Source organism: Sabethes cyaneus, chromosome 2, assembly GCF_943734655.1.
Source record: "Sabethes cyaneus chromosome 2, idSabCyanKW18_F2, whole genome shotgun sequence".
NCBI lineage: Eukaryota > Metazoa > Arthropoda > Insecta > Diptera > Culicidae > Sabethes > Sabethes cyaneus.
Genome location: NC_071354.1, coordinates 20643809 through 20656704, shown reverse-complemented (window position 1 = coordinate 20656704; position 12896 = coordinate 20643809). Strand labels below are relative to the sequence as shown.

The following is a 12896-nucleotide window of genomic DNA, read 5'->3' as shown; positions in this document are numbered from 1 at the left end:
CAACCATGTAGGAAAGTACCACAATTTTTGATTGGTTATCGGACAAAAAAACATAAAAATAAAATGAAACTTGCAATTCTGCCACTCTTTGGTTGATAATTAATAAACATTGCACGTGCTTATATACACAATGAATAGCTTAGTACTGAAGGAACTGAAACTTCTTTTGAAAAAAAAGTTAACTTGAAAAAATGTAAAATTGTCAATTTCATTTACTGAAATCTTCATACCAAATGTGTAGGCAAGCGTTCAACCTAGGGTCGGCCATTATAGTAAAAGTGTATGCAAACATTTTCTGACTCTTTGGATGTTTCGAAAATCAATCAACTTTCGAGTTTCGTTGGTATAATCAAATTTCCTGTCTCAGTAATGATTACTAAAACATATATTCGGAGCGTGAATTGTAAGCATTTAACTTGGTACTTTTATGTTCAGTAGCACCGTAGAAAACTAGCATTAACCATCCCCAACTTTAGTCATTCTTAACATACTGAAATATTGAAGTGTTCTCAAATTGTATGCTCTATAAAATTTCCGTTTCTTCTTCGGAACACTGAGAACATTTGCATTTCGAAAAGTCAATCATTTCCCAACAGGGCAATTATTATATTCGGCTCTTTGAGAGCTGCTAGTTAACTAAGTTACTAAAGTACTTAGCACTGGAGGAAAGGAAAAAAAATCCAACCAATAAATGACAATACCTTTTCAATCCGTCACTTTCACGATATTTTGATGGTTACCGCGTAGAATTAGTAGGCAAGCGAATTAAAAAAAACCTTATCAGCATACAACAGTTTTTATGAAGGAGAGTGAGAGTAGCGCGAAACAAAATCTTTTAAGTAGAATTCGTTAGGCAAACAGCGAAAATAACGCTACCAATTAACCATATGTACTAGAAACATTTTTACCTTTCTTGAAAACAATAAACTTAATTCAATAAGTTAGATTAGTTAACATTTTAATGGTAAAGTGTGAGCAGCGATAGACAAGTGTGTGAAGTTATTGAATCATACTATACATAATAAATATATATTTTTCCGACGATTGGCCAATTAGCCGTCTTAGTGCATTCCAGGAAATAATCAGTTTCGCAGCTTCGAAACTACGGTCGTTTGTTGATTGTTCAACTATTTCACATACAACGATTAATACTACTACTACACACTAAATTGAAAACAAATAACACGCGTTGCGAGAAAGTAAAAAAAACTACGATCAATTCAGTGTGCCTTTGAACCGAGCGTGTGACGCGATCTGTCGAATTCGGAAGGCATATCAAATTGAAATAAGACGCATTAATGAAACCTAACCTAGCGTAATAAATCCAAAGCTTACCTACGATAAGTTCGGCTGTGTTTTCAACGTTATTCTGACCGCAGCAACAAAGCAATCAAACCAAAAAAAATGGAATTTGTTTACAGAACCAGGTCGATTATGTGATTTCGAGTAAAATAGAAAGCAAAAAAAGCTAATGAAGTAATACATACTAACAGTCCAAATGCGTTCAGATCAATTAATTTGTCTCGGTTCGTCCCGAAAAAAGCGAAAACGTTCCGAGAATATAAACATCATACATACAATTGTTGATACACGCGAAACTTAGTCAATATGCAATAATTTATGCCTAGAAACCTATGATAAACTGAAAATGATACTGCTTGTGATTCTCATCTCTCGAGATTTCTTCTATTACTGAACAAAAACAAACAAAAAAAGGTTACTCTGCACTAAACTACAATAATTTTGACGAATTGGCAGCGGACATATCAGTTAACTGAGCAAAAACATGAAAAAAACTATAATATTATCATTGTTGAAAAGAAGAAAAAAAAACTCTCATCACTTGAAGTTAAGGTTTACAAACTAAGTAAGACTAAAACAGATTTAACAAAAAAAAACAAACACACACACAGAAAAGGCCATTTCAGCATTGACAACGTGAAATTAGAGAAAAATAAAACGTTACTGAGAAAATACAACTTGTTTTATTTAAAAACAAACAAACAACGAACTACAAAAACAAATTCTCTTCTGCTACAGTTTGATTGGATAACACTTCCGGGGCCAGCGAAGCCAGCGCGTACAGCTCGTTCAGTTTGATCCTGGCCGTCGCTGGACATCTCATTTCGATAAACACATCGTTGAGAAACGGTCCCCAAACGGGCTCCGCATGAACATCCAACCGGATGTGGTTGGTCCCGATGGCACCGCGGACCAAGTCTGCCCGAAAGCCACCGTAACCGTTGATGGTAGTTCCCACTTCCACTATAACATAATTGATGATTGCACCAGTGGGCTGCAATAAATTTGTTGATTTTTTCGTCATTATTCCTAGGTGAATTCTGCTACATTTAACAGTAACTTACATTATAGAAATTGATGATTTGCGGACTCTCTGCCCAGCGTAATATGCGACGACGAAAACAGATAACGTCACTAGCGCGCCACGTGCCGTACACAACAATTTGATTATTTTCGCGAAATGTCGCGTCTTTCGCGTCTGTACTACTGACGGCAGCACCAGCAGCAACCAATACGAACAGGAACAGACTCAACGCCGGCAGCATCCCGACCGACCGAATGCAGTTATACGACCGCAGTGCAACTGAATTGCAGCGGGTTTCGGATAACGCTTTTATAAATTAAGCATCAGTGATCCATTAAAAAAAAAGAAGAAGGACAAATCGCCAGATAACGAACCGATCGATTTCATCCGTAACCACGAACGACCGAAGCATCAGCAGCCTTCGGCTGACCCTTCTTCTGTCCCGGTGACCTAATTTTATTTGGCCGGATGTTGGTTTCGACAATTTAAAATAAATGATTTTTTTTATTTTCTGGTTTTTATTCCTTCCTCCGAAAGAGAAACATACTACATGCTTTAGATATACACATTGATAGGATAAACATCTTCGAAACCGCTCGAATGGCGCTCCCAATCAATCCTATGTAAGAGTATATCAATACATACATAAATTAATGTTAAGGAAACAATTCTCTAATAATTCTTATTCTAATTCTGTGACTGGGATTATACGAAGTACTACTGAAATATTTTTTTGGTTATGTCTTCTTTGCAGGGTATGGAAAAATCAAAAATTTTGCATCTGTTTGAAGATAAAAATCATTTGACTTTCCATACAAAGTTAAGAAATTTAAATAATTTACTTATCGTACCCTAAATAGATCCTTTTTTCGTCTCCCATTAGATTTCATTTGATTGAGTTTAGAAACAGACAATAACGAAGCCTACGAATCCGAGGCTAAATACACATCTGGCAAAATAACAATTTTCTGCTTTCAATTTGACAAACAATTTTTCACATAATGAACCATTCCAAAGTATTGTGATTGATTTTCAATTATATGAAGACTTCGGTTAGTCAAAGCGACAACGTTGGTTTTATTGCAAATTTATAACAATTTTTATATAATCCATCCTAAGAGTACGATAAAACTCAAACTGTTATTTGGGTGTTGCTTCACCTCTCCCTAAACAACTGGTAATAAGACCCATCAAATAACCTATAACTAGTCAGTCCGTTTAGGATATGATTTTTTTTTAAATTATAGAAGAAAAGCCCATGTAATAATTATAAAGCCGCCTGAGTTTATTTGAATTTTTTAAAAGTTTTATTGCGGTATTAATTATTACTTCTGGTTTTATTATGGTATAATGCAAGCCTCAGATAATACAAGTTGAAATATACCTATAGCTAGCTATTAAACCACAATAGAACCGTTAATAAAGCCAGTTTATTGTGGTTGTATCATAGAACTAATTATCAGCGCCAGATCTCTTATAAACTTACTATAATTGGGACATAGCTGTTGCGAAAGCAACTAAAGACTTTTCCGAATTATTAACCACCGTTTATTTACGACGATATCTGTGTGCGGACGACGGGTTAAATATTTCCTACCGATTATAGATATATAATATATAGAGATACATAGTTAGAATCTTGTGCATGTTTGTATAAATCAATGTTACTGTATGAAACCGTCATTTTCATATTTTGTAATTACTTACGTTTAGTGTCTTTAGGATAATCAATTAGTTTTTATAAATTGTGTGTTAACACGTGCCGTAAGTGCTGAAACAATTGTATATAGATAAGCTAGGTTAGCTTCTAGGTTTACGAGTTATTTAATTGAATTTTAACAGTTACCTGCCGTAGATTTTATGTTTACTATAATCGTTAGCTTTAGGTTCACTTTAGGATTAAGATGATCTTAGCTTTAGGATAATATATAGATAAATAGCTTGATAAATTGATAAATATAGATAAATTTGATTGCACGTTATTCTGAGTCGAAATTTTTCTTACTTCCTTTTTATCCGCTTTCCAGAGAGTTAATGATTTTTGTGACAGATAGATGCAAGATATTTTAATTATGCAAGGTGCACGATTGTGGGTCTGCAGTAGTGTTAGTGGACACGGTTTGTGGTAATAACAGAGGTATGGTATTTTATATTTAATTTGTAATTGCTATCGATGTTGGTTCGTTGCTGACACGTTCGCAACACTCCCCTCCAGTACGTCGCGATCAATGATCCGACTTACTTACAGTCGAAGCAACATCTAAGACGGCTAGTTTAACGGCTGGTCTCTCGAGTATTCCGGTAGCTGTTTGTACCGAGGCCCGACGGACTTGTCCGTCTTTTGATCTGGCAACTTCGATGATTCGTCCTTTTGGCCACGAGTTCCTGGGCTGGTTTTGGTCGACTACGATGACAATGTCCCCTTCCGCTAATGGTTTGACGGGTTGGAACCACTTAGTCCTTTTGGTGAGGGTTGGGAGATACTCGGCGACCCATCGGCGCCAGAACTCGTTCGCATACACCTGCGACATCCTCCAGGAGCACGTCACTACGGCAGCACTGTCGTTAAACGCGATCGAGGGCTTGGAACCGTTCGATGATCCGATAAGGATGTCGTTCGGGGTGAGCGGTGACGCTTCACCATAGTCGAGTGGTATTTCGGTCAGTGGTCTAGCATTGATTATTGCTTCTACTTCAAGGAGCATGTTTCGAAGCATTTCATCGGTGGGTGTTCGATTGGGTTTAATGTTGTTCAAGGTCTTTTTTATTGATTGGATGAGCCTTTCCCAGCATCCTCCAAAGTGTGGCGCTGCGGGAGGGTTGAAAGACCATTTGGTCTGGGAGCTCACGAAGCTCTCGATTACCTTGTTTTGGTTCATTTTATCCAGAGCGTCCCGTAATTCGCGACTAGCACCTATAAAATTTGTGCCACGGTCGCTGATTATTTCTAGTGGTATTCCTCTTCGTGTAACAAAGTTGCGAATAGCGAATATACAGGATTCAGCGGACAGTGAGTGGGCAATTTCGATGTGTACTGCTCTGACGGTCATACACGTTATCAGTACACCCCATCGTTTCTCTACTCTGCGGCCTACCAATACCGGCATTGGCCCGAAATAATCGATGCCGACGTACGAAAATGGCCTAATAAATGCTTTCATACGCATCGACGGAAGATCTCCCATCATCGGTGGTTGGGGTTTCGCGTTTCTTATGCGGCAGAATTGGCAGTTGTTTCTTATACGACGGTAGACGGCTCGAAGTCTTGGTACATAATACTTCTGCCGTACCTCGTTCAAGACTGTTTGGTGATTGAGATGACAATATTGTTCATGGATACGCGATATAATTAAATCGGTCACGTGATGGCTTTTGGGAAGTATAATCGGATGCTTTGTCTCATCTCCTATGAAATCGCACGCATCAATGCGACCGTGTAAACGCAGTACACCTTCCTTATCGAAGTTGGGACTAAGCTTGTAGAGGCTACTATGCTTAGGCAAACTCCGCTTGCTCGCCCATGGCTCCTGGTTGGCTTCTTGAAGTATCCGTATCTCTTCCGAAAAAACCTCAGCTTGGACGATCTTGTAGATGCAGTTCTCTGCTCTTGCCAACTCTTCCTGAGTGAGTGGGCCGACGACGAGGCTAACTTTCTTCTTCTTTCTACGTATATTCAACGGATACCGCCAAACGAAGGCCACATGTCGCACTAGACGCTTCCATTGGGAGAATTTGTCCATCTTAATTGTCGACTCTAGGCAGTTGTGATGCAACGCATGGGCACGCAACTCTAGAGCAGTAGGCTCGGGGTTAGATTTCTTAATGGGCCATTTGTCTTTTGATTCCCATAGAAACTTGGGACCTCGAAACCAGCGACCTTCGGACGACAGATTGGGCAGTCTTTGCCATTTTGTGGCATCATCGGTTACGTTACTTTTCGTTGGGATCCAATTCCATTCTGCAGCTTCCGTACTCTCCAGTATTTCACCTACACGGCAGCCGACGAATTGACTGTATTTACGATGATCAGCATTCAGCCAGCAGATCACGTCCTGCGAATCCGACCAGAAGATCCTCTGAGCTGGCTTCAACTTAAGAGAATCCGTTATACAATGTGCGAGGCGTACTCCTATCACTGCTGCCTGTAGCTCGAGACGAGGGATTGAGACGAACCGCAATGGAGCGACTCGAGCCTTTGATCCGACTATTGCGCATTCGACGGTTTCTCCTTCCTCAAAACGTAGATAGGCCACTGCAGCGTAACTATTCTCGGATGCGTCGACGAAAACGTGGAGTTGAATGTTCGATTCGGTACTGGTATTCTTGCGATAGCATCTAGGGATTCGGATGGATTCGATTCTGGGCAGGATTTTCAACCAGAGCCGCCATTTATCCCATTCCTTGGTTGCGATTGGATCATCCCAGCCTACACCCGAACGCCAGATTTCTTGGAGCAGGATCTTTAGGAACATGAGAAAATTACCGATTAGCCCCAGCGGATCGTAGATCTTCATAAGTGTGCTAAGTACCTGTCTCTTTGTCGGAACAACCTGTCCTGTTAGCAGCTTGGAGTCTTGTCGAGGGGACAATTTAAACAACAACGTATCTGTCGAGGTACACCACCACATCCCTAATACTTTATCCGACGCAAGTTCTGCTGTGGTGTTCAAGTTCTTCTCGTTTCTATCCTTTACTCCTAGAGCTTCCAACACGTTCTTGGAGTTGGATAACCAGTTATGGATCTGAAAGCCTGCCTGCCCGTGAATGTATTCTACTTGCTTCGCTAACTGTCCTGCTTCAGCTTCCGACTCAACGCTGGTGAGCATATCATCCATGTAATGTTCATGAACAATGGCTTCTACCGCTCTTGGGAACTGCTCTTCGAAGCGTTGAGCATTTACGTTCTTTACAAAGAGCGCACAACTCGGGGAACAGGTTGCTCCAAATATCATCACAACCATGGCATAGACATCTGGATCTCGACTCTGATCGCAGCCTCTCCAGAGGAACTTCAGGGATTGTTGGTCCGTTCCGTTCATCAACACTTGGTGAAACATCTCAACGATATCACCGGCCACGGCGATCCGAAACTCCCTGAATTTGAAAAGCACTGTCACGATAGAAGTAAGCAAGTCTGGGCCCTTCAGTAACATAGCATTAAGCGATATGCCGTTAACTGCGGCTGCTGCGTCCCAAACTATGCGCAGTTTTCCGGGTTTATTCGGGTTTTGAACCGGAAATATCGGAAGATACCACGATCGTGGGTGTCTGGCATCGCACTCGGTTGGCGAAAGCTTTTTAGTGTATCCTTTGCGCTCGTACTCACGAAGCTTCTCAGCGAAGGCCTCTGCTAAGTCTGGCTCCTTCAACAGCTTCTTCTCCAGACATACTAGTCTCTTCATAGCCATCGCCTTGCTGTTAGGCAGACGTACATCATCGTACTTCCAGAGCAAGCCTGATTCATAGCGGTCACCTTTCTGTATGGTGTGCTTCTCCAGTAATCGGATTGCTCGATCGTCTTCTTTCGATAGTGGTGGTTTATCTGTCTTCGCTACGCCTATGCTTTCCAATGAAAAGTAATCCTTTACTATCCTATGAAGCTCAGTATCGCGCTGCTCACTACATGGACATATGTGAAAACTGTGACACGCCGAATAACTTTCGTTCGCTGATCCAGTTGTTATAGAGCAAGGCCCGTAGATTAGCCAGCCGAGTCGTGTCTTGCTAGCTACAGGTTCGTCTTCTTTTCCTTCACGACTATGCAAAGCGTGACCCAACCTACAGTTATCAATACCAATGAGTAATCTTGGGGAGATGTTTCTGTACGAGTCAATAGGCAGATCTTTTAGATGCTCGTACTTCGACGCTAGCTCGTCCATATCCACAGTTTGATTTGGCAACGCGAGGCAGCGAACTGTGTGCACTTTCGGGATCCGGAATTGCTTCTTTTTGCCACAAACTCCTGAGATCTCTAGTGAAAGCTTCACTGAGTCCTTTTCTTCTCGTTTTTGCTTCGCCGTCCAGTTCAGACAGAGGGGGTAGGGTTCGCCGTCCAACTTAAGTTCCCTTAGTAGACTAGTCTCCATAAATGTGGCTGACGAACCATCGTCCAGGAACGCGTACGTCTTGACGGACACACCGCGTCCGTGCACTGTTACTGGAATATATCTGAAAAGAACTTTCCCGAACTGGCTAACGTGCGTGTTACAATTCTGCGACGTCATTCCTTCACTTGACTGGGTTGACTTGGGGTAGATATCTGCTTTATACCTCGAGTCATCGTGTAGTAGCTCATGATGCATGTATGTGCACCCTCGTCTGCCACACGGGGTTTTCACCTCACAGGCTCCAAAATGCTTTTTTAAGCACTTACGGCACAACTTGTGTTGTTTTAAAGCTGCCCAGCGACCACTAATATCGAGACTTCGAAACCTTTTGCAATCCACTGCGCTACTACAGTTTTCCTGGCAGATGAGACACGCTTTATTTATCGGCTTATGCGCTTGTTTTGGTGATGAGTCGCTATCCGCTTCTAAATGCACATTTACGTCTTCTCTTCTGCCCCGTTTCTCCGTTTTCACCGCACTAAATGATGAGCTGGATGGTATAGTGACTACACATGCCGCCTCTACAAGCTTTTCTAACCATGTTCCGTAGTCTGCAAGTGACACAGATGGTAATGTTTGTCGATGCAGCGCCCAATTAAGCTTAATCGTAGGCGGCAACCGATCAACCAGCTCTTGAAGCAACGCAGTATTGCATAGTTGCTCTTCCAATCCGCAGGCCTTAATTGTCGCACACAAGTTCTGAACAGCGACACCGAAGTCGATTAGCGTTCCAAGCCTTTCTGTTTTCGGTGGCGGCATATTCCGAATCCGGCACACCAACGAATGGATTATCACCTCCGGTCGTCCAAATAACGTACGCAGCGTTTGAATCACTCCACTTAGTCCTGCCGGGTACAACAAACGACTTCGAACTGCCTCCAAAGCTTTTCCTCGTAAACTGCGCTGCAAACGAAGCAAGTTCTCTTCATCACTATACCCGCACATGCGAGTGGTATTCTCGTAGGTGGCAATGAACAAGGGCCACTCTTCCGGTGCTCCCGTGAAGGCTGGAAGCTCCTTGGCTACCGCTTGGCGCGCTGCAAGTTGGCTTCTACTTAAATCATGAGACGAATATGAAGGCCAAAATGACTCAATCGGTGGGACAAACTCCTGTGCACCAGGATTCAAACCTGTACCGCCATCCTCGGATCTATTGCAGATACCGCTGTTCATCTGCAACATCTTCATTCGTTCATCGAGATGCCTCATTTCAAGCGCCTGCTTCTCGGCCAACAACGTAAGCTGCAGTTCTACATTCTTTGCCGCTTCTCCGGGCGTTTTCCGAAGACTTCCACCTGCATCACTAGTAGGATTAATGGTTGTCGAGTTCGCGTTCGGTACCTGTAGCCGCGATGCAAACTTCTGCTCCATTGCTTTCAGCTGATTCATAAATTGTTCCTGTTGCCGCTTCAAAACTGTTTGTTGCTCTTGCTCTCGCGCTTTCAGCAAACGCTCGTACGATTCCTTTTGTTTTCCCATTTGCTCCAGTAGGTTGTTCATTTGCCTCTGTAAAGTCTGCACTTCCTCTGACCTTTTTGGAACTGTGCCCAGTGATGCAGGATTTGTGTCATTTGATGCTTTCGAGGTTGACAAGCTAGCTGTGTTCCGAGCTACACGTTTTTCTTCGCAATCCTTGCAGCTCCAATCCACTTCCTCTATGCCTTCGTCCACGCCTACGCACTCAAAATGATACCAATCACCGCAAGTATCACAACACACCATCCGACTGTTTTCCGAACAACCACAAACTTTACAGTTATCGCTTAACATAGCTGCCACTTCGCCTTGCTTGTGAGCTACTTCCGACTCGGAGTCTTTTCCGGAATCTTTACCACGATTTGACCGTTTCGACATATCTTATTGACAGCACTTCCCGATCGCGTTAAACGAAATATTTAAAATGTTGCGAAAGCAACTAAAGACTTTTCCGAATTATTAACCACCGTTTATTTACGACGATATCTGTGTGCGGACGACGGGTTAAATATTTCCTACCGATTATAGATATATAATATATAGAGATACATAGTTAGAATCTTGTGCATGTTTGTATAAATCAATGTTACTGTATGAAACTGTCATTTTCATATTTTGTAATTACTTACGTTTAGTGTCTTTAGGATAATCAATTAGTTTTTATAAATTGTGTGTTAACACGTGCCGTAAGTGCTGAAACAATTGTATATAGATAAGCTAGGTTAGCTTCTAGGTTTACGAGTTATTTAATTGAATTTTAACAGTTACCTGCCGTAGATTTTATGTTTACTATAATCGTTAGCTTTAGGTTCACTTTAGGATTAAGATGATCTTAGCTTTAGGATAATATATAGATAAATAGCTTGATAAATTGATAAATATAGATAAATTTGATTGCACGTTATTCTGAGTCGAAATTTTTCTTACTTCCTTTTTATCCGCTTTCCAGAGAGTTAATGATTTTTGTGACAGATAGTTGCAAGATATTTTAATTATGCAAGGTGCACGATTGTGGGTCTGCAGTAGTGTTAGTGGACACGGTTTGTGGTAATAACAGAGGTATGGTATTTTATATTTAATTTGTAATTGTTTGCTTCTTGTGATCGGCGGTTTTCGGCGAAAACCGCCGATCACAAGAAGCAAACAATTTGAATTGCGGCGATCAACTCAATGGAACAATAATTTGTAATTGCTATCGATGTTGGTTCGTTGCTGACACGTTCGCAACAATAGCAATACAACACAAAATTGATCTTATAGCCGTTACTTGGCAACCCGTAATAAATATGTTAGATTAATAGTCCTATTGATATGATAATGGTAACACTTTGACCAAATAGGTTTTTTGCTGCTATTATGAAGATTATTAGAGTTCAATACCAAAAACATTTTTTACGAGCCTATGTTGCCATATTCTAGTATTCACAAAAAGAAGAAGAAAAGATGCCTGAAAAAATAAAATTTTGTCTTCTTTTTCTTTTTTCTCTGGCTGTGTTTCGTTTACAACCCTCAAAAGTTATAAAAGTCTTTGCCAAGCTACTACCAATAAAACAAAAAAAAGTTTGTTCCAATATGTTGTGTAATTTCTGAGAAAAAGGTACATAAAGTTTGAAAATCGTGGTTTTCCAGGAGCGGCGTTTTATTTCGCCGAAATCGTTCTACGCCGCACTGGAATGCTTATGTGTATGATCGTTTTTCGATCATTTATTAGCATTTTCAAATCTAGACGCAACTATATATGCTTGACCTTGAGTTACTCGTACGAACTAAGATTCATAAGCAACAGAACAGAATTCAGATAAAGCTCAAAATTCAGATAAAGCTCAATTGACTACAGCGCTTCAACTAAACTGAATTCGAAAAAGTAGTAAAAAGGGCGATTGTAGAGCTTATTATTATCAACTTTATTGTTGAAGAAAGTATGGTTTTATCTTTTGTATTTACGGCGCTATGCGATTGCAACCCCGTTGGTAGCCAAATGAGCGCTCTTTTTGCTACCAACGGGGTAGCAGCACCATAGCGCCATAAATACGAAAGATAGAACTATACTTTCTTCAACAATAATGTAGATAATAATAAGCTCTACAATCACCCTTTTTACTACTTTTTCGAATTCTAGCCGCTGGCCTAGGAGAGCTAATCAAGGGGAGGGGTAGATATGTCTAAATAAGGAAAAAAAGCTTTATTTTTTGTATTATGTGAATTTGCAAACTGAAACGTAGTGTTGTGAAGCCCGCATTCGTGTGGTCCAATTTTTTCTCACGATTTTCTTCTAACGAACACACATGTATGAGCATTTCTTTCGGATTTCTTTTCTGATATCCTCATGCACTGGGGCAAGTTTTTGCCATAGTGTATTTAGTTATCACCTCCCAGTTGGCCTCGAGGTATGATGCTGGTCTAATAAGTCAGTCGTCATATGTTCGAATCCCGACTGGGAGGGCTGTTAGAGTCAATAGGATCGTAGCAACTGGCCCTGCAATTGTCATGCACTCTAACAGCTGACTGCGAAGTCTGTCGTATAAAAAACAGAAGGTCAAGTTTCGATAACGAAATGTAGCACCTAGGCTTTGCTATGCTTTGCTATTTAGTTATCAGCCACGGTCGTTGCTTACGCTCATCATTGCAACCCAGCAGTTGATACCTATCATCGCTCGCAATGGCCCGCACACTTATCCGCGTGTGTAAGCGAGGGTATAAAATGAAGGAGAAAAGAAGTAAAGTAAAATCCATACATCCTAGTGTGCCGCTCGTGCTCACGACCTATGGACAGCGCGTGAGCTTTGGATCCGTGGACGGGATGTGTAGAAAGTTGCTATGAGGCTGTACACTTGCGAGTGTGTAGGTAGCAGAATGTATGCACACAGTACCAGCAGTTGTTTGTCGTAGGCTTGCGTCAGTGGAGTAAGCTTTGGATGCTATGCTTTCACATTCGCTAGGCTGAGATTTACAATCTTACCGAAAACAGATGTACAAGTGGCTGAAAA

General features: G+C 41.2%; 1 protein-coding gene across 1 annotated transcript; it reads right to left on the bottom strand.

Moving 5' to 3' along the window:
• Positions 1-2011: 2011 nt before the first annotated feature.
• LOC128735170 (uncharacterized) lies at positions 2012-10287 on the bottom strand. The gene is made up of 2 exons (XM_053829665.1): positions 4573-10287; positions 2012-2296 (listed from the first exon to the last, which is right to left on the bottom strand). The coding sequence occupies exons 1-2, from the start codon at positions 10285-10287 to the stop codon at positions 2012-2014; spliced, it is 6000 nt and encodes a 1999-aa protein (XP_053685640.1).
• Between the last annotated feature and the right edge of the window lie 2609 nt (positions 10288-12896).